Source organism: Camelus bactrianus, chromosome 9 (assembly GCF_048773025.1).
Source record: "Camelus bactrianus isolate YW-2024 breed Bactrian camel chromosome 9, ASM4877302v1, whole genome shotgun sequence".
Lineage (NCBI taxonomy): Eukaryota > Metazoa > Chordata > Mammalia > Artiodactyla > Camelidae > Camelus > Camelus bactrianus.
In genome coordinates, this window is record NC_133547.1 from 5783325 (window position 1) to 5804542 (window position 21218).

The 21218-nt window shown below is 56.7% G+C and overlaps 2 protein-coding genes across 8 annotated transcripts in view; one reads left to right on the forward strand and one right to left on the reverse strand.

The window, feature by feature from the left end:
- The first annotated feature begins 55 nt into the window (after nucleotides 1-55).
- KCNC3 (potassium voltage-gated channel subfamily C member 3) lies at nucleotides 56-12529 on the forward strand. Of its 4 annotated transcripts, XR_012509338.1 has the most exons (6): nucleotides 56-979; nucleotides 5173-6280; nucleotides 7743-7934; nucleotides 8178-8304; nucleotides 11084-11143; nucleotides 12261-12339. XR_012509338.1 is itself a non-coding variant. In XM_074370992.1 (5 exons), the coding sequence occupies exons 1-4, from the start codon at nucleotides 56-58 to the stop codon at nucleotides 11098-11100; spliced, it is 2241 nt and encodes a 746-aa protein (XP_074227093.1). In that variant the 3' UTR covers nucleotides 11101-11143; nucleotides 12261-12390. The 4 variants fall into 4 exon arrangements, 3 of the variants coding, with proteins under 3 accessions (XP_074227093.1, XP_074227094.1, XP_074227092.1); XM_074370992.1 differs by lacking the exon at nucleotides 8178-8304 and having other exon boundaries at nucleotides 12261-12390; XM_074370993.1 differs by lacking the exons at nucleotides 8178-8304; nucleotides 11084-11143 and having other exon boundaries at nucleotides 12261-12529.
- A 3607-nt stretch (nucleotides 12530-16136) lies between these two features.
- MYH14 (myosin heavy chain 14) overlaps nucleotides 16137-21218 on the reverse strand; it is a 74936-nt gene continuing 69854 nt past the window's right edge. For all 4 annotated transcript variants that reach the window (XM_074370976.1, XM_074370978.1, XM_074370975.1 and 1 more), the window contains 3 exons: nucleotides 18863-18971; nucleotides 17084-17256; nucleotides 16137-16905 (listed from right to left, as the gene is read on the reverse strand). In XM_074370976.1, coding sequence (XP_074227077.1) covers nucleotides 16749-16905; nucleotides 17084-17256; nucleotides 18863-18971 — 439 coding nt within the window. In that variant the 3' untranslated portion in view covers nucleotides 16137-16748. The remainder of the gene's footprint in view (nucleotides 16906-17083; nucleotides 17257-18862; nucleotides 18972-21218) is intronic.

The window sequence follows — 21218 nt, forward strand, 5'->3', positions numbered from 1 at the left end:
ATCACCTCCTCCTACCCAATCACGTCTGTCTCTCCTCCTTTGGCCCCGCCCCTCCATGCCCCGCCCCTCCCTCCCTGCCCCCTATCCAATGCTGAGCTCAGTCTGCGTCTCGTCCTTCCGCGGGCGCCAGGGGGCCAGCAAACAGCAGCCGGCGCCGGCGTCGCAGCCGCCGGAGTCCCCACCACCGCTGTCCTCACCGCCGCCTCCACTGCCGCCGCTGCAGCAGCAGCAGCAGCCTGCGCAGCCCGGCCCCGCCGCGTCACCGGCGGGCCCCCCGGCATCCCGCGGGCCCGGGGGCCGGCGCGCCGAGCCATGCCCCGGGCTGCCGGCGGCGGCCATGGGGCGGCACGGCGGCGGCGGTGGCGACAGTGGCAAGATCGTGATCAACGTGGGCGGCGTGCGCCATGAGACGTACCGTTCGACGCTGCGCACCCTGCCGGGGACGCGGCTGGCCGGCCTGACGGAGCCTGAGGCGGCGGCGCGCTTTGACTACGACCCGGGCGCCGATGAGTTCTTCTTTGACCGGCATCCGGGTGTCTTCGCTTACGTGCTCAACTACTATCGCACCGGCAAGCTGCACTGTCCGGCAGACGTGTGCGGGCCGCTATTCGAGGAGGAGCTCGGCTTCTGGGGCATCGACGAGACCGACGTGGAGGCCTGCTGCTGGATGACCTACCGGCAGCACCGGGACGCCGAGGAAGCGCTCGACTCCTTCGAGGCACCGGACCCCGCGGGCGCCGCCAACGCTGCCAACGCCTCGGGCGCCCACGACGCCGGCCTAGACGACGAGGCGGGCGCGGGCGGCGGTGGCCTGGACGGCGCTGGCGGCGAGCTCAAGCGCCTCTGCTTCCAGGACGCGGGCGGCGGCGCCGGGGGCCCGCCAGGGGGCGCGGGCGGCGCAGGCGGCACGTGGTGGCGCCGCTGGCAGCCCCGCGTGTGGGCGCTCTTCGAGGACCCCTACTCGTCGCGGGCCGCCAGGGTGAGCGCACTGTCGGAGCCCCCATCCCCCTCCCTTCTCCTGAAGCTCCCAGATCCTCAGGAATGCCCCATCCCCGCCCTCGATCCCTGGCCCTTCTCAGCCCTTCCTGGTCACTCAGCCTCCCAGTCTCTTAGAAGACTCTTACCCCATCCCTGAGTCTCCTGTACTCTTCTGAACACACCCCCCTCTCCCAGCCATCCCCAAGTCCTCAGAAGATGCTTTCCCAACCTTCAGAATCCCCCAAAGAGCTTTAAACACCACTCTGCTTCTCTAGGCCATCCTAGACTGTTAGAAACTTCCTCTCTGACCATCAGTCTCTTAAGCAACCCCCCTGAACAACCCCACCCCCGCCTTTCCTGAACCTCTCCAGAGACACTCAGAAGACCTTTCTTCAACCCTCGAGAGTCTTCCCAGCCCCCCTTTAACCTCTTCTCATCTCTCTTGGCCACTACTCAGACCCTCAGAAGGCCCCTCCCCAGCCCTCAGTTTCTTGAACCATCCCTAGATCCTCAGAAGACATATCTTTCTAACCCTCCAAGTATCCCAGGACCTGTGAACACAATCCCCACCCCCTACAGACCCTCTGAAGCCCCCTCTCCAGCTCTTCAACCTTCAGTCCGTTGGGGTCTGCCAACACCCCCCTGATTCTCCCTCTGCCCCTCTCCTCATCCCCTCCCTCTCTCCAAGTTTGAGTCTCCTGGTTGTTTTTGAACCCCATGCTTCTTCTGCCCCTAAAGCCTCAGAATAGTTCCCACTCCAATCTCAGAGTCCCCTGGAGCCCTCTGAACGTCCAAACCCACTTGCTCTGGCTGAGACACTTTCTCCTCGCCCTCACTGTAACACTGAGTGTTGCAGCATCTTCCCTTCTGGGACCCTTCCACCCCTTCTGTGTCTGCATACCTTCTTGCATCCTCCACACCAACTCCCTTCCCAAGGATTTCCCTAGACAGCTTCAGACTTCTCCCAAGACTTTCACACTCCTCAATGTCTCCAGAAGAGTTCTGAGCCCATAATATGCCTTTCCTCCCCAGAACTTCCCATATGCCCTCCAGAATTGTATCTCCCTCATCTATAGATTCTCCCAGTTTCTATTCCATCGTCTAAACTACATAGACCACTCTATCTTTGGGAACCCCCAATCTCCAGCCTCCCAGCCTCTTTCCTAGTCAGTAAATGACTTTCCTGTTTCAGAACTTTACCTAACCCCTCAATCCTTGGGACCCTCGTCAAGCTATCAGCCCCCAAACTTCCTTCTCAAATAGCTCCCAGTTGTTTCTACCTTACCATGGTATCATTTCACCCGTCCTTAACCCTAGCCCTGCTTGCTTTCCCCTCTCCCAATCCACCACCACCACCTAGGCCAAAGCCCAGGACTGGGTCCCTGAGTTCCCCTACCCCAAATGCCTGCAAAGTGAACCAAAGAGCCCACACTCCAGCTTTATCTCCCTCGAAATTCCAGGTTTTCCCCAAAGCTCCCTTCATCTCCTCCCCTAAAAACTTTCCTCAAACATCTGTAACTTCCCAGGCTAAATAGCTACACTTTCCACTGGTTCTCACTTGAATCTCTTCCTCCTCCTAACTTCCTCCTGTGTTGGAAGAGAGGAGGACAGTTCAAGATGGGGGGGGCAGTTAGTTAGAAAGAGCAGGGGAAGAGGAGAGACTCCAGGCCCCCTCCTGGCCTCCTGGGGACCCAAACAGCTGGAGCAGCCAGTCAGGCCCCCTCCCCCCACCGTGCCGCGTCCTGGGCCAGGAAGGACGAGGAGCCGCAGTGCCGCATTCGCGCCGTGGGGGAGGGAGAAAGGGCGAGGGGGGCCGGAGGCACCGCATAAAGTTTGGTCCCCAGGAAGCGCTGAGTTGGCTAGATTTGGGATTGGGTGGGGGGAGGTGGGGGGGAGGAGGAGCGGAAGGGACATGGCCCTAGATGCCCCCTTCAGGCCTCTGAGGGGCCTCCTCCCCCCATGGCCTGGGGCGCCCTTCTCTAGTATGACCCCACTGAAAGGTTTTGAGATCTGAAGCGAGGGGTCCGGGACAGCTCCGGGGGGTCACTCATTTACTTTACAAATGTTTTTTGAGTGTCCACATCGTGCCAAGCATTTTCAGCCTCCAAGTGAAAAAAGAGTCTAGCTGAGGCCAATGCAAAGTGGAAGGTCCGGCCCTACCTCCTTGCTCCCCCCCCCCCCCATAATCTCTCCTTTCCTTCTTACAGGGACTCCAAACCTTATTACCCCTTCTGCTTTTGAACCATCTTGGGGCACGGGGTTAAACCAGTCCTGACGCTGTCCAGTCCCTAAGCTGCACACTGCAGCGGGTGCCCACCTTTCCTTCTGTGCCCTGAGAGGAAAGAAGTTAATCTAGCTGCCGGCCCGAGGCCTCCCGCTGTGAAGCGGCATTGCGGCTGCGCGCTGCCTGCAAGGCTTCGGCCGGAAAGGGTTAAGACGACTCCCAGGCCCTGCGGCTGCGCACTGCGGTGGGGAGCTGTCCGTGGTGCTGGCCGCTGCGCGCCCCGCCCCCTGGTCCGGCCGGCCCGCCCCCACTGCGGTGCCGCAGCCTGCGCCGTGCACCCAGTTCGGAGCGGGCGGGGGAGTACCGGGCATGCGCTCTGCAGCGGCCTCTGGCCTCTAAAAACTGCGGAGAAAAGAAGAGGGGGGCGGGGCAGAGGGCCAGCGCTGACCCCTAGCCCACCCCAAGGTCTGCAGTGGACTCTGGCCCACCTCTCTTCTCTGTGCCTCAAATTAAAGTCAAGGTCTTACAAGCCCTGACCCCGCCCCCCACCCCTGTGGAGGAAAGGGAGTGCACAGAGGGAGAGTGCTGGCCCCGGGTGCACCCCAAGGCTTAGGGTCCTCCCTGCAGCCCAACTCTGGCCCTCCTCTCTTCTCTGTACCCCAGGCCCTCTCTCCTCTACCCATCTGATTAAAACCTCATCTTTCTATCAATGTCCATCCCCTTCCTTCTGTAAGGACTAATCCCACTCCTTTGTCCTCTCTACACATTTCATAAAGCCAACTACCATTTCTAGGGGTCTTCTCCAAGATCTTGACCCTGCCTCCTCTCTGCAAGGCTTTCATCAAAACTCACACCGTTGTGCTCTGGACACTGGTCCTTCCCCATCTTGAAATGAGCCAGGTACCCCTGCACCTCTGACAAGCCCCCTCACCTCTCCTAAGCCCCCTCACCTCTCCTTGGACCTAACCCTGCCCTCCCTGACCCCACCCATGTGCAAGCCTCTGACATTCCCTTCCTTTGCAGAGCCTTAAACCCCACCCCTATTGTCTTTCCTTTTTTCAGTCTTGACCCTTCACTTCCTTCCTCTTCCAGGACCTTAACACCCATCCTCCCCTCTATGGTTCCACCCCTTCACTGTTCTTTCTAGGTGAGGGTCTTACCCAGCCTTCTCCCTTTTCCGGGACCCAGACATTGGCATCCTAAGACACTGGCACCTATCTGAGGCCTTGACCTTGGCCCCCATAACAGATGCTCCTATACCTTAATAACAGCTCAGACTTTACTGAGTTACAGACACCAGGCCAAGCACTGGTTTTGGAGCCAGGTCCTTTGTACACTTATCTAATATAATCCTTACAATAATCTTGTAAAAGTTAAATAAATAAAACCCAACTTCAGTTCAGAACGTTTAATCTCCTTGCTTAGTTAGGCAAGGAAAACTCTGGGTTCAAACCCAGGCTTTCTTACTCTCAGCCACCTCCTGATTCTGCCTCCCTACACACCTCCCTTCAGCCCTTCCCTCAGATCCAAGCCAAGCCTCAAAGCCTCTGAGACAGAGGATGTATGATCTTAGTTTCCTTCCCCTTATCCTACTACAGCATCCTTGGACCCTGCCAGGGACCCCTGAGGTAGGACACAGGGAACAAGAGGGTGAGGGGAGGTGGTCTAGGAGACAGGGCAAGGAGCCAGAAATTGCTGTTTCCAGGAAAGAAGTTGCCCATCTGCTGCTGCTGCTGGGGCCAACTCGTCTCCCAAGCTGGGGGAGAGTTGCCTCTGATCCTTTTGCAAGCTTTAGAGAGAAGAACAGGATGTAGGAGGTGATGGAGGCTCTGGGGTTGGGACAGCCGGATTCCCCTGGAGTTTGGGTCTGGGAAAGGGGCCACCCTGGGAAAGGAGGGTCTCGTGGAGATGGCCATTTGACCAGATGCCTGGGTCACCTCTTGCCCTCTTTCTCCCACCCTGCCCTGCAGTATGTGGCTTTTGCCTCCCTCTTCTTCATCCTCATCTCCATCACCACCTTCTGCCTGGAGACCCATGAGGGCTTCATCCATATCAGCAACAAGACGGTGACGCAGGCCTCCCCCATCCCTGGGGCTCCACCGGAGAACATCACCAACGTGGAGGTGGAGACGGAGCCCTTTCTGACCTATGTGGAGGGTGTGTGCGTTGTCTGGTTCACTTTTGAGTTTCTTATGCGCATCACCTTCTGCCCGGACAAGGTGGAATTTCTCAAGAGCAGCCTCAACATTATCGACTGTGTGGCCATCCTGCCCTTCTATCTCGAGGTGGGGCTCTCGGGCCTCAGCTCCAAGGCCGCTAAAGATGTGCTGGGCTTCCTGCGGGTCGTCCGCTTTGTCCGTATCCTGCGTATCTTCAAGCTCACGCGCCACTTTGTTGGGCTGCGCGTGCTTGGCCACACGCTCCGCGCCAGCACCAATGAGTTCCTGCTGCTCATCATCTTCCTGGCACTGGGCGTGCTCATCTTTGCCACGATGATCTACTATGCCGAGCGCATTGGCGCTGACCCCGATGACATCCTGGGCTCTAACCACACCTACTTCAAGAACATCCCCATTGGCTTCTGGTGGGCCGTGGTCACCATGACAACCCTGGGCTATGGAGACATGTACCCCAAGACGTGGTCAGGGATGCTGGTTGGGGCGCTGTGTGCCCTGGCAGGGGTGCTCACCATCGCCATGCCGGTGCCCGTCATTGTCAACAACTTTGGCATGTACTATTCGCTGGCCATGGCCAAACAGAAGCTTCCCAAGAAGAAGAACAAACATATCCCCCGGCCTCCGCAGCCTGGCTCGCCCAACTACTGCAAGCCCGACCCACCCCCACCACCCCCACCCCACCCTCACCACGGCAGTGGTGGCATCAGCCCCCCTCCACCCATCACCCCGCCCTCCATGGGGGTGACTGTGGCCGGGGCCTACCCACCAGGGCCCCACACACACCCCGGGCTGCTCAGGGGGGGAGCGGGTGGGCTTGGGATCATGGGGCTGCCGCCTCTGCCGGCTCCGGGGGAGCCTTGCCCGTTGGCTCAGGAAGAAGTGATTGAGATCAACCGGGCAGGTGAGGAGGGGGCACAAGGGACGGGTGTGTGTGTGTGGGGGGGGGTTATGAGGTGGACAGAGGGTAGTGGCTGAGCTTTGGAGAGACACGATGGTCAGCAGCAGAGGGGAGAGAGAAAAGTGAATAGTGATCTCTGAGACCTGGGAAGAGCAGGGGAATACAGTGATGGAGAAACAGATTTCGTGGGAAAGAGAGTTTGGAGGAGAGACAGACTGGCAGCCAAGGTATTCAGGGGGACCAGGGAGGCGGAGTGATTACCATATGGTGAGAGGGACTCAGAGAAAGAGAAAGGGGGCGGTTCAGAGAGACACAGAGTCTCATACGTGAATCACGGGTGGCCAGAGACAGAGGCCAGGGGACAGTTGTAGCGTCTGAGTCTCCCAGAGATGACCCTGCAAAAAAAGACTCTAGAGTTGAGAGTCTGAAACCGAGATTGTCACTGAGAGGAGTGAGGGAGTGAGTAGGGGCGGGTGTCCGAATGGACAGAGGTGGGGCAGGGGGATGAAAGTCAGCGGCAAAGAGTTCAAGTTTTAACAACTGCGAGACCAGGCGAGGAGACAAGACTTTGAGCTAAGACTTAGGTAGAGGCCAGGTAGGGGAGAGAGGTTCAGAGGGCAGAATGACCACATGACAGAGGGTGATTTCAGACCCAGAGCAGAGGGCAGTCTGAGGGATCTGAAAGAGATTCATGGAGATATTGCCAGGAGGAAGAGGTGAAGCGAAGGACACGAGGGGAGAGGAAAGTTGACCTCGCCTGTGTTCATCCCTCCCCCAGGGGAGTCTGTGCCTCCAAGGAGGCAGTGACTGAGGCATCAGTCCAGGAGGAGTGAGAGGCTGGGGGAGCCCCACCCCCCTCCCTTAAGTAGGTCAAGAAAGGGAGCTGGGCCGCCCGGCCCCCATCTTGCTCCCTCAGCCGCTGACCCAGTTTCACACCAAATAAAAATAGTTCGAGTCAGAGCCTGGGGGACCCCCACTTCCCCCCTCCCTCATCTGTCACCTTCCCAATGTTTCCCTGCTGTGACCTTTCCAGCGTCCCACACCCCTCCCCAAACAGCCACCTCCCAGCACCCTACATCCCTCCCAGCCATCCCTCCAAACCTATCCCAAACCGTGCACCCTACCAACCCAGCACCCTGCCCCAGCTGTGCCCCATTCCGTTCACTTCAACCAACCATCCCACCCTACACTCCTTCTCAACCTCCTTCCCAGCACTTGGCTCACTTCCCAACCTCCTCTTCCCGTGTCCCTCCAAACCCCTGACACCCTAGCCCAGTCCTGCCCTTCTCCTCACCCAACACCTGGCCTGACCACCACTTCCTGGCACTCAGCACCCTCCCCCAATATCCCGCAGCCATCCCCCCTAACACCTTGCCTGCTCCATCACCCTCTCCTTGCTGCTTTTGGCCCACCACAAGTCCCATACCTCACTCTCTTCTTTGTGTCTCTAACCCTCGGGGCGCAGATCCCCGCCCCAATGGGGACCCTGCAGCAGCTGCACTTGCCCATGAGGACTGCCCAGCCATCGACCAGCCCGCCATGTCCCCAGAAGACAAGAGCCCCATCACCCCTGGGAGCCGGGGCCGCTACAGCCGGGACCGAGCCTGCTTCCTCCTCACAGACTACGCGCCTTCCCCTGATGGCTCCATCCGGAAAGGTGAGGTGCCCTCCACTGGCCCCTTGGGACCCTCCCTCTCCTCCCTCCCCCAGGGGAGGGGGGTGAGGGAGATGGGGGAGGAGGTGCTGGACTTCCCTTCTCCTATCTCCTGGCCCCCAGTTCCCTCCCTCTCAGACCCCCTCACCCGGAATTTCCTTACCACTGACCCTTCACCTGTCTTTATTCCATCTCCATTTCCCCCCACCCCACCCTGGACCCTCTGGCCTCTTCCCCCATCCCCAGCCACCGGTGCTCCCCCACTGCCCCCCCAAGACTGGCGTAAGCCAGGCCCCCCAAGCTTCTTGCCCGACCTCAACGCCAACGCTGCGGCCTGGATATCCCCCTAGTGGACGAACCCCCTCCCCCCGGGGTAAGTAGCCCCCACCCTCGAACCCCCTCTCTCTTGACTAATCCATCTGAGAACATGCAGCCCCCACTGACCGAGACTCCTGCCTCCTCACTGTGAACAGCTCCATCCCGTTAACCCACAGCCCTGACACTTGACCCCACACCCACCTGCCAGGACTTGCCGTGCCCCTCACTAACCCCTGAGAACTAACCCCGACCCTCCCCACTGTGTGCCTGACCTCCCTACCCCGCACTCACGACTGACCCCAGTCCTCACCGCCATCCACATCTCTCCCTGCCTCCCGCCTTGGTTTTTTGTTGTTTTGTAATCAAGAAAATGGGGTATGTCCCCCAGGATGCTCTTCTGGGTGCAAAATGGGGTGAGAAGGACAAAGCAACTCATCTGGTCACTTGTGGATTGGCCAACCCTTAGAAAGCACACATGGGTTTGCGGTGCAGTGCGAGGCTGGGGGAATTCAACAGTGAGCACATCACCCTCCCCCCGCCATCCCAGCCCTGGGAGCGCGCAGTTTGGTGGGAGAGGGAGACACAGGTCTGAAAGTCACTATCTGAAGCTCTATAGGCTGAAATGGAGGTAGCCCAGAGACAGGCAGGAAGAGGAACATGCAAAACCCTGGGGATAGGAGGGAAGGCTTCCCGAAGGAGCTGATACCTATTTATCCTGACCGAAAGTGAGGAAGTGATCCATTTTTACAGCAGTCAGGAGAGGGACCAGCACAAGCACAGCCAGTAGTAAATCTACTTGGGTTAGTAGAGAGACATGAGGCAGGAAAGCAGGGCCAGGCAGAGGGACCTTGTCCAGGGATCTGGGGGTTGGGGGCAGGTCACCTCTGGGGCCTTGTGAGGATGCCCCAGACTGGGGAGACTGGAGGTCAGAAGGAGGCTGGGGTGAAGGTCCAGGGCTGGAGGACAAGGCCTGAGCCTGGCTCAGGGCTATGGGGATGGAGAAGAAAGAGGCAGAAAGAATTGAGGGGGCCAGGGGTCAAAAGGGACAGGGTTCAGACTGGCCAGTGGGGAGGTGATGGCGGTAGAGAGAAGAGATATTAGACAGCTGTTCAGCAAACATAACTAGGCACTTAGCACTTGCCAGGAATCTAACATATATTCTGTAATCTTCACATCAACCCCAGCTAACCCCTAACTTCATTCATTCATTCACTCATTCATTCATTCAGCAACTAATTATTGAGGGTACAGGTCCAGGTACTGGAGATTTGGCAGTGCACAAGGCAAGAACCTACCCTCATGGAGTTTGCACTCTAGAGCAGGGGTCGACATGCTACAGCCATGGGCCAAGGCTGGCAGCCAGCTGTTTTGTCAATAAAGTTTTATTGGAACCCAGCCACTATCTACAACAGCAGAGCAGAATAGCTTTTTTGACAGAGATGGCATGGCCCCACAGAGCCAAATATCTTTACTATCTGGCCCTTTACAGGGAAAGTTCGCCACCCCATGATTGGAGGAAGCAGAAAACAAACACAAAGATAATTATCTGGCCACTTTAGATAAGAGGGGGTCTGTGAAGGCCTTTTGGAGAAGGCGACATGACACTGGAAAGCTAAAAAGGGCCAGCCAGGCAGAAGAAACAGCACGTGCAATGGCCCTGAGTTACTAAGGAGGGATGAGCTTGGTTTGTTAAAGGAACAGCAAGGAGGAATGTGTGGCTGGGGCTGAGTGGCCCAGGGGAGAGGGGAAGAGTCTGGGGGAAGCTTTTTTGGCCTTGGTGAGAGGCTGGATTTGATCTTAAAAGTGATAGGAAGCCACCTGAAGGAATTTGATCCATGACTTATTCAATAAACACCTGTGGAATCTTCCACAGAAATAGATGCATCCTAAAGGATCCCCACCGGCAGCCTAAGGAGATGCCATAGCAGGACTCAGGGAGTCTCCAAGGACGCCCGCATCTAACCCCCCTGGTTTTACAGAGGTTCAGGGAGGGCCATGGCCAACCCCAGGCCACAGCAGATGGGGGACGAGAACCCGGCTTCCGGGCTTGTAGTCCAGAGAGGACTGTCTGGTTCTTCTTGTTCCAACCTTCAACTTCTCCTTGTTGCAACCACCCCCACCCCCACATCATCCTCCACTCTCATCTCATTACCAATCCCTGCCTCCTGGCTCCCACCTCACTCCTCCCCCTGCTTGCACCCCGACCTGTTACCTCCTTTTGTTTCCCACCTGCAGGTCTGGATGGGCCCCCATGGGACTGAGGGGCTGGGGGAGGGGGGAGGATTTGGGAAAGTGGGTGAGGGAGGAGTGGGGGTGGGTGGGGGGAGGTCTCTGCTTCTCTTGCCTTTGATGCCAAAATCCATTCATTGAACTCAAATAATGGCTGGAGCTGATGGTGCTGACTGAATTCCCTCCCCCAGGGTCCTGGATCCCTCCCCTTTCCACACCCCTCCCCTCTTACCCTGAGACCCACCCTCCACCATTCCTCCACCCACTTCTTCCAAGACCCTCCTGACCGGTCCTCCACCTGCCCTATGACCCTTCCTCTCTATCTTCCCTCATCACCACCTGACACTTGTCCCCCTCCTCCCCAGCCCTCCCCCTCCTCTCTTCCTTCATTCTCCCCCTCCCCCCAGCCACCCCGGAAGCTCCTTCCATATTTGATGTCTCTGGCCGCCCCCATTTCACTGCTGCCCTCCCCACCGGAAAACACCAGAGAGGAGGACGAGATCCCGGCGTTTCTCCGTCCCCCCAACAGTGAGGCTGTGTTGGGGGGTTCCCTCTAACCACCCTCCCCACCCCCCCACCGTGACTTTGTGTATTTCTGTCCCCAGCTCTTGTCACCGCCTGAGACCTCGCGAGACCCTCGGTCCCCCCCTGCCCCTTCCCCCCAGGTTAGCAATTGGGTATGGTTGGGAGGGGGTGTCCTCAAGATTCTGGGCTTCCAACCCTCCCCCACCCCACCCTCTCTCCCACGGTCAAGATACCCTTGTCCAGAAAGACCTCTTGGCACTGCCTAGGAAAGCCCTTGAACACCCCCCGACACTAGTAGGAGAACTCTTAAGACATTCTCAGACTTTCAAGAAACCACACACATGCTCTTAAGCCTTAGATCCCTTTTTTTTAAAAAACATTTTTTATTGATTTATAATCATTTTATAATGTGTAAGCCTTAGATCCCTTTGACTATCAAGATACTGGTCAGAAACTTCCCATCAGACGATGCCCACTTAAAGTCTTCTTGAATCCTTTAAAGATAGCCCATTACAAGCTTCTGGCGAGCCTTGCCTTCATCAACGTGCTCCTGGAGCTGTCCTCCAGCCCTGCCGGGGCACTGCGGACTTTTGCTCCATACAGCCCCCCCACACCTGCTTGTCCTCCTTTTCTACATCTAGGTTAGCACCCCGCCCCCTGTGGCCCCACCCCTTCCTCCCAAGCCCTCTCCACCTGCTGCTCCCCTACTGGCATTCCACCCAAGCGCCCTCCCCATGCCCGTGCTGCCCACCATCTGCCTTGCTGCCCCCCTATTTGCCTCAGACGAGGGGGCCAACTGGGGGAGGGGGAGTTGAGGGGTGGGCTGCGGTGGGGATAGGGTGGGGGAGGCTCGGTGGGTACCACCCTGCCTCCTAACCCTGAGTCTCTCCCCCCTCCCCATGTCTGAACCTTTCTCCTTGATGCCAACTGACTGTCCAATTTGTTCACTTTTCTCTCTCCATCTCCTTGGTCCGCCTCTGTCCATCTCTGTCTCTTGCCACCTGTCGTTTTGTGTCTTGGTGTCTGTCTCCCTCCCCGTCTCTATCTCTCGCCTTCTCTCTCTGGATCTCTGCCCTCTCCCTCCCATCTCTCTTTCTGTCTCTTGTCTTTTCCTGTTTCTGTCTTTTCCACCTCATATCCTTTCTATCTTTCCCTCCTGCTTCGCTCTGTCTTGGGGTCTGTCTGTTGGACCTTCCCCCTGCACTCCCATCTCCTGGCTTCCTCCTGGTGTTTCTGCCCTTCGCCCCTCCCACCCAGGTTACGAGAAATCCCGCAGCCTGAGCAGCATCGCGGGCCTGAGCGGGGTGTCCCTGCGCCTCGCGCCCCTTGCCACTCCCCCTGGCTCTCCCAGGGCCGCCCGCCGCGCTCCCCCAACCCTGCCCTCCATCCTCTAGCGCTCCCCTCCCCCCCGTGGGGGGACTCGGGGGTGACAGGGAAGAAGGTCAAAGGAGCTGGGGGTGGGGGGTGGGGGAAAGGGTTTTTTAAAAAAAATCAAAAGTCATTAATAATATGCAACCGAGACGACGACGCCAGCAGACACCCCCGGGCCCCTCATCCCAACTTGGGCCCCCAGGATGGAGGGGGAGGAGCCAAAGCCCGTCCCCCAACTCTTCAACCCTCCCAAAAAAAAAGCCTTCTCAGGTCTCCATGAGCCATAGGACACTCCCCCTCCCATCAGCTCCTGTAAATACGTCCAAATTATGCCAATTACATTTTGGGGCACCTCCCTCCTACTCTGCATGCCTCCCCCAACCTGGACCCCGAGCCCTCTCCAACTCCACCTCAGCAATAAGCCGCCAGGGGCTGCATGCCGCGTTCGAGGGAAGGGGCACTCTGGGAATGGGGCAGGGACCTCAAGGGGGTCGGGCTGGCCTTTAAGCCACATGGGGGTCTCTATCCTCCTACCTTTCACCCCCGGAGGGCAACCCATCACGCATTGAGTTTTTTAAAAAATTAGCAACAATGTGGGGGAAGGAGGAACTGTTACCCAAGCCAAAAACCAGAGCTGAGCTCAGATGGTAGAAGCAGAGGCATTGGGGGTGGGCTGCGGACAGCTGCTATCTCAGCCTTTAGAAGGATCTCTCTGGTGAATTTCACACTTTCCTCCTCCCCGCTCCCCCCGTCAGGGATCTGCTCGCCTCTATTGCTGCATGGACTCGGACCTCCCATCCCAGCATTCCTGGGATGAGCCGGCCCTAGCACACACAATTCCCCAACACCCCTTACAGATTCCCAGGACATGAGACCTGCACCCAGCATTCCCAAGACTGACCCTGGCACTCCGCAACCTCCACATTCCCCCCTGCTCCTAGGACTTCACCTCTGCACACAGATGCTGTTCCCCACACCCCCAGCTCTACTCCCACACATTCCCTGAGCTGCATCCCAGCACCTCTCAAACTTCCAATACTTGACCCGGCCTTTCAGCTCACTTTCAGCCTTTGGGATGCTCCAAATCTTTCCCACACTCGGACGTTTCCTGGACATCCCCAGATCTGAGATCAGACATCCCCCTCAGGTTCCCGAGACGCTAGAATTTCCAAGATAGGCTCAACCTTTCTGCAATTCCAGGGAAACAGACCTTCCTGGGGCACTCCCTTCCTTATGCCTAACCCTGCCCTACCAAGAGCCTCTTTCCTTAAATGGTGCCCCAAAGGCACCTTCTTCATAGACGCCAATGTTTCCCAGAGGGTCATATTTGTACCCCTGGCAATGTGCTAGTTTAGGGCAGTACAAAGACAAACACTTCTGTTTAAAGTTTTGTCTTGGCGTTTCGCATATAAGCCGGCAAGTCCAGATACTGCTACTTGGCCAGGACTTCGTTTATTTAGGTTAGAAGTGTATCTAAAGTGGAGGCTGTGCCCGAATGGAGGGACACTGGAATATCAAAAGCTTGGAGAACGACATATCCATCTGGCTGGGATCCCAGCCTGCCCTTCCACGGCGTTCCTCGCCTCGCCACTCTCGCGGTGGAAAATCGTTTCTCATATCCCATCCTGGCTCAAGGATGCGCTACCTCCCCCAAACCCAGAGACCACACAGGTCCCAGAATCCTTAGGGGACTCCCCCCTTTTGGACCTGGAGGCCCATGTAATTAGCAACCTCCTTCCCTCTGCTCCCAAGGCCTCAGGAATCCCCTACTCCCAACCCGAGTGTTGAGGGGGGGGGGGTGTCACTGAGCACGATTCTTGATGCAACGATTCCTATGCAAGGGGCATTTTGAGTCCCCCCATCCTTCGCTCGGACCCTAAACCCTGGCGAATCAGGGGCGAGGGGTGGGGCGGGTTCTGGTGGGAGCGGGGTGGGGCGGGTCTAAGGGCTAGGGGCTTCAGACACCAGGGTATGGGGGTGGAGACTGATTATATTGCCAAAGGGTTTAACTTCTTTAAAACAAAAAAAAAGCCCCCAGATACCCCTGACCCTCACGGAAGCCGAACGGTGCGGGGAAAGGGGGTGAGGATTTTTTCTAAAGAGTACGGACCTCTTCCCAACGTCTCCTGCTCGCCAATCTGCCACACGTACCCAGCTTTTTAGTTCAGCTTTTAAAAATAACCACAATCATTATAAACCTCTACAAAATGTTATTCTTGCTCCCAGTCCCCCAAGTCAACAAACAGTGTGGGATTCGGGGAGGGAGAGAGAGCGAGCGAGCTAAAGGGACAACTTCCAAGTCCCGCTCCCCTTTTCTCCCCCGGCCGCCAGGGTGCCTGCAACTACACGCATGCGCTGCATGACGCGCTCCCCACACGCATGACGCGCCCCTCCTGCGCTCCGGAAACGCACGGACGGGGGGCGGGGGGCGGGAGGATTGGGGAGGAATGAATGGCCGGGGTCTTTCTGAACTCAGCGGCTCCTCCCCAACACACAAACAGCAATAAGTTTCTCTCATTCAAAAGTGGGCGGGGCGGGCCTGGCCTGTCGATTGGGGGGGAGGGCAGTGGCAAGGGGAGCTCTCAGGGATGGGGGCGGGTGTCCGGAATCAGTCTGGGGAGGGGAGGTCTGCAAATCGTCCAACTCTGGTGCTAATGGCGGGTCTTCTCAGCCCACCCCCAGGGCAGGGAGGGAGGGGTCGGCATGGCCCCTCCCCCAAGCCTCCCCCAAGCCCACCCTGGGTGCATGAACCGCCCAATGCAGAAGCTGCCGCATGTCACCCCCTCTCCCCAAAGAAAAAGTGTCATGCCCCCTTCCCACCCACCCTCCCACTCCCAACCGAAATAAAAGTTTCCTTTTCATTTAAAAGTTTCTTCCTCTTTGTCTTCAGGGAAGGTCTCCTGATGGAGGCTGGGGGTTTTGGGGGTTAGAGAGAAGGGTTGGGTCTTCAATAGCAGGGGTCATATTCAAACGGCAAAGGGTATGCACTTTGAGGGTCCAGACATCCCCTTGCTCTCTGGCTTTCATCTGATTTTGAGGGAGCGAGTGCTTGCTTCAGTTTCCCTGACGGTAAAAATGGGGCTTCACAGCTCTAACTGGGAAGTCTGTGAGAGTGACTGGTGCCCAGGAAAGGAGTGGACCTGGATTCCCCAGTGTGGGCTCAGGCGTTACCAGACTGGGTTCAATTTCTTAGTAGCTGTGTGTCTTTGGGCAAATCTCTCAACCTCTCTGGGCTTAATTCCACCATGAAAAGGGCAGGAGGGGGTGATCTATTCATTCAGCAAATAAACGAAGGCCAACTACATGCCAGGCACCGTTCTAGACACTGGAAAGCAGTGAAAGCCCTACCTCTAAGGGTTGTACTGCGGGTTGAAACTAATGGCCCCAGTTCAGCACAGCTAAACAAATAGTGTTCAGCAAACGGCTTAGCAGCCACTACTGTCACCGTTTTGCAAAGACTTGGGGGTCAGCCAGAGTGCAGAAACCCCCTTCTGTCACTCACTGGCTGAGAGGCTTGGAACAAGGGACCCTGAAGTTCTGAGCCTCAGTTTCCCCATCTGTATAATGGAGGGAATACCTTGGAGGGAGGGAGGCTGGGTGAGGGGGAAATGAGTTCCTTCACACTGAATGCTGGGAGCACAGGAGGTCCCCTGACACTGGCCAGCTGGGATTAGAACCAGCAGACTGCCCCCTTCCCAAAGAAGCTTTAAAAACTCTTGCCCATCCTGCCCCCTACCCCTCCAGGAACACACACAGCCCCTACAGGGTCCAACTGGGGTTGGAGTTTATTTCTGCCGAGCCTGGAGGCTGGGAGGGTATGGGGGCCTCCTCCAGCCCCCAAGGGAAACTCCAACCGAACCGTGAACCGTGATCACACAAGAGCAACCGGAAGGGAGGGCACAGAATGGAGGGAGAGGGGATGGGAGGGGTCCCCTTATCCAGCCCCTCCGCAAGGCTGGTGGCAGCCTCAGGGCGCTGTCACCCAGAAGTTCTGGGGTCAGTGGCTAAGTAGGAGGGGCAGAGGAAGAAATCTGGGGAACCCTGGCTGGGGAGGGCAGGGGAGCCATGTTCCCTTCCTGATAATAAAGATCATTTATAACAAGTGAAGATTTGAAGCTGGGACTCCAGTTGCCAATGACACCCGAATTTCTCCCAACCAAGAGAGCTCCAGTCCTTGCCACCTTGCTTGCCTGCTCCTCTGTGTTTTGGGGGTTCATGAGAAGTCTCAGGGGATCCCCAGGGTGGGGCTGACAAAGTGCTGTTATGTCAGAGGGTGGCACCATTTCCAAAATGCAAGAAGCCAGAGGGAGGTTCGTGGGACAGGCACCAAGGGGGCCAAGGAGGGAGGGCCCAGTGGCTGGGGGCAGGGTGGGGTCACTGGGGTGGGGTCGCAGGGGACCCGTCTGGCTCTGCGGGCGGGGGCCCAGACCCCGGCTCGGCCTCCTCCGTCGCCTCCTCGTCGGACGCCACGCCCTCCTCCAGTCGGAAGACCTGGCGCACCGTGCGGGTGGTGAAGGTGAGGGGGCCGCGCCTGCGGGGCCGAGGAGAGACCCAGAGACAGGGAATAAATGAGGGGGGTACAAAGAAAAGTGAGAGACAGAGAGAGATGGAGAGGTAAAATGAAATGGAAAGGGAGCGGAGAGAGATGGGTGGCCAGAGCGAGATGGGGGAACTGGGGTTCATGGTGCGCATGTGCGGGGTGGCCTCACCGGAGCCGGTTCCTCAGAGTGTTCAGCTCCCTGTTCATAGACTCGGAGGCCTCTGTGACATCCTCCAGCTCGTGCTGCAGCCTCCTGCGGACGGCCTGAGCCCGGGATGCCTCCTCTTCGGCCTCTTCCAGCTGCCGCTTCAGCTGCTTCACTCGAAGGTTTCCCTTCTCCAGCTTGGGCAGGAGCAGCAGAGGTAGGGTCATGCCTCTGGGCGCCACCCTCACCCACTCCCACAGCCCCATCGCTCCTGCATCCTGACCGTCCAGTGCTCTGCCTTCTGTTCATGCTTTGTTCTGATCCACATCCTCCCTCCAAGCCTCCACACCAGCCTTGAAGGTAAGGCCATTCCCCCACTCGGCCTCATAGGAGTCATTTTTAAGCCCGGAGCTGACCTTGCCCCTCCCCTGCTCAAAGTCCTCCTGTGGCTCCCCAGTGCACCTCGGACAAGGTCCCAGCCCCTCAGCCTGGCGTTCCAGGCCCTGCAGGGTCTTCTTCCCATAAACACACTGATCAGACCATCTTCACTGAGACCTTCCCCAGAACCTGCCATCCCTCGGTCCAGGAGGGACACACATGGTCTGCCTCCTGCCAACCCCTGTGACCTCATTTCTTATCACTCAACCCTCGAACCCCATTCTTCTCTTGAGCCATACTGATCTGCTTTTTGCTGGGAACTCACTAAGCTCATTTCCATGCCCCAGGGTCTTTGCACCTGCTGTTCCCTCTGCCTGGCTCTTCCTCACCCTTCAGTGTCAATTCAAATGTCACCTCCTTAGAGAAGTTTTCCTAACACTCTCCCCCTCAATCTAGGGACAATTCCCTAATCTTCTGTGTCCCCCTCTCTCTTCACTCTCTTTTTCCTTCATAGCACCTGTCACAATCTGTAATGGTGTCTTCCTTTTCCTATGCTGAAAATGTGAGCTCCATGAGGGCAGGGACCTTCTCTGTGTCATTTACAACCGTATCTCCAATCCCTTGCAGAGTGCCTGGCAGGTAACAGGTATTCAATAATTGTTTAGCGGAATAAATAATGAATAAAACACAGCTGAGCTTTTAAGGGCACGGCAATGAGAATCACACTTGAGACTGGGATGGAGGTTAGCAAGAGGATCCAAGAGGATCTCATCCAGACTATCTCTATTTAGACTGTGTGACTCTGGGGCAAATTATATCCCCTTATGAAGTTTTCATTTTCTCACCTGTGAAATGGAGCTGATGAGAGAATGAAAGTAGGCAGCACAGTGCTTGGGACACAGTAAATGCTCAGTAAGTAATTAAGAGCACAGATTCTTCACTAGAGTGCTGGATTTTGAACTCTGTCTCCATCTCTTACTAAATAAGTAATTTTGAGCAAGTTATTCCATCTTTCTGTGCCTCAGTTTTCTCACTTGGAGAAGAGGAAAAATAATAGTACCTACCTCACAGGGTTCTGACAAGAATTAAATGTGCTACATGTTATGTCTTTAGTAGAGTGCCTGGCTCGTTAAAGCACTCAATAAACACCATGCGTTGTTATTATAGCCATGGCCTAACTCTTGGCAGGGTTTAACTTCTTCCTTCTCCCTGTTGTCTCAGCTCCCTACCAGGGCCTTTCCTAGATTCCAGAATTTACGGACCACAAAGTCATTGATTCCTTCTCTCTCCTGATGCACCAAGCCCCAAGGTGGTGTCTGCGCTCAGTTCTAGTTCAGCACCCACACGCTGCCTCTTTTGATGGAATCTCAATGCCTCCAATGGTCCCCCTGCCCCCTCTGCTCCCCAATGACATCAGCTGCTCACCTGGTCTCGGAGCTGGTCGGCCACCCTCCGCTCCTCTTCCACCTGGAGCACCACTTCTTTAAGCCTCTTCTCAGCCCTGCGCACCAGCTTGCCGGAGAGGATGCGCTCCCTGAGGAGGCATGAAGGAAAGAATCAGGAGAGCTGCTCACCTGTGCTTCTGTTCCGCGAGCCTCATCCAGTGGCTGCCATCCTGTTCTTGGAGTGGCCTCTCCCCTCTTTCCCACCCATGACTGGCTCCCACAGTCTACTCAGGCCAGACACTGGCACCCAGGCTCCTCATTCTGGGGCATCTAGTCCTCGGCTTCTACTAATGATGTTTTTAATAGTGTCTCATGTCTACACCAGTTTTCCATATCCCACTAGGTCTCTCATATTCAACTGTATACTACCCCTGTCCCCAGTCTCCCTCTTCTCAGGGAGCTGACCCACTGACCACTAGTTTCCAAGTCAGACCACCAGGCATCATCCTAACCCCTTCTCTCTCCTTTGCTCCACCCCCAGTCTGTCAGTACCTAAGCCCTGTCCCACTGCCCCCTGGACTCTGTACTGTCCCCTCCTCTCAGCCTCACAGCCCTATCGCCCAGCTCAGGATTCATCTCCCACCTGACCTTCCCTCCATCTGGCCTGGAATCTTCTTTCTCCCTCTGTTCTTTCTCTCTCAACTTCCTTTTCTGGCTGTCTGTGTTTGCAGAACACTCTGGAAGCCCAAAGCTCCATCCTTAACCAAACCTTAACAATCTTTGCTGTCTTCTCCCTTCACTCACACGCCTTCCCTGGACAAGCTTATCCATGCCCCAGGTTTCCACAACCATCAACAGCCTGGTGTCTGCTAAAAATGTCTCCTGAGCTCCAGCCTGGTTCAGCCCCCAGCCTCGGATGTCCGTCAGAAACTGCACATCCTTCACTAGGCTCAATGCTTTCTCTGAAACCCAGCCTGCCTCCCAATTCCCACCTAGATCTGCAGGTCAGACATTGGGAGCCATCCTCATCTCCTCTCTCCCTCAAATCCTTTCCCTCTCGTTTCCCGAATTTCCCTATCCCCACGGTCATTGCTCATCCATCCTCTCCCATGTAGACCAGCACACCCTGGCACCTAGCGTCGGGCAGTGCTCGGCAGCCACGACTGGCCATGGCAGCCCCAGCTGTGCTGAGAGGCAGGCACGGGGCTGGGGGAAGTGGGAGAGCACTAAGCCTTGGAAGGGATGCAGGGTGAGACTCCTTCAGCTAAGGATCGGTAGGTCACTCCTTGCTCCTGGAGTGACTTTGAGCAGGTAATTAACATCCTTTGAGCCTCAATTTCATTGTATAATGGTAGGGATGGGTACTCAGATCGGTGAGTACCTCCATCAGCCTCTGAAGGTCTCCCCAGAGACCTTGAATTACATTTTCCATGAGCCCCTGGGCCCCTGCCCAGCCCCCTGGACGAGAACCACTTCTTCCATGAACCTCCAAGGCCACTACCTTTCTTCCTGTCCTGGGACCTCTCATGTTCCCCAGTGAATTCAACATCCTCCCCCAACCTCCAACATGCCCCCAGTCAGCAGATATTAACCCCAAACATTGCTCTCTTCTCCTCTGACCTCCAACAGTGCACCCTTTCTGCCTCCAACTCTCCTTCATCCTGTCATGCTCATCCACACCCCGGCTCCCTGCTCTGGCCTCACCTTCTGTATGAACCATCATCCAGCCTCCTCCCCAGCTTCCCAGCTCCCAGTCTCTCTTCTAGTCTGTTCCCAACTTGGCCCCAGAGGGGTCCTTTAGCACCCAGCCCTGGCCCTGCCCTTCCCCAGCTCACAGCCCCCTGTGGCTCCCCATCACCCCAGGACAGAGTGCCTCAGTCTGGCATTCAAGGCTTTTGCCTCCCTGAGTTGCAGAGTCCTAGGACCAATCGCACTGCTCCAAGTGCCCGGTCTCCCATATGCTCCCCCTAGGTTGCCACTCTGTGCCCTGGAAATATTCTCATTCCTAGCTCAGATGCCTCCTCTTTCAGGAACCCTTCCAAAACTACCCCATCTCAGGCTGATCCAGCTTCTTCTTCAACTCTGTTCCCCCAGACCTACTAGGTCACAGGCTCTCCCCTTTGTCACTATGCCCAGGTCATGAGTCTTTCTTGGCCAGGGAATCCCATCAGAGCTTGACCTCCACAGGTGTGTGCAATTCTCCATCATTTCCTTAGTTGTGCATGCATGGGCGTCTAAGCAGTACACTCTTAACACATGTTTTTTGAATGAATGAATGAATGAATACAAAAGGTGACCTTATATACTTCTTGGCATAAAACAACAGTCTTCTCCACCAGACAGTGGTAGAGATGGTGAATTATGTTTCAGGCATCCTAGATGTATAGCCTGCCTTT

What these genes read in the sequence shown, in the direction of transcription:
- KCNC3 (XM_074370993.1), top strand. Translation starts at nt 56, where the DNA reads ATGCCCCGCCCCTCCCTCCCTGCCCCCTATCCAATGCTGAGCTCAGTC. An exon ending in ACTCGTCGCGGGCCGCCAGG is followed by an intron (nt 980 to 5,172) that starts GTGAGCGCACTG and finishes CCTGCCCTGCAG; the next exon opens with TATGTGGCTTTTGCCTCCCT. An exon ending in TGATGGCTCCATCCGGAAAG is followed by an intron (nt 7,935 to 12,260) that starts GTGAGGTGCCCT and finishes CCTCCCACCCAG; the next exon opens with GTTACGAGAAATCCCGCAGC.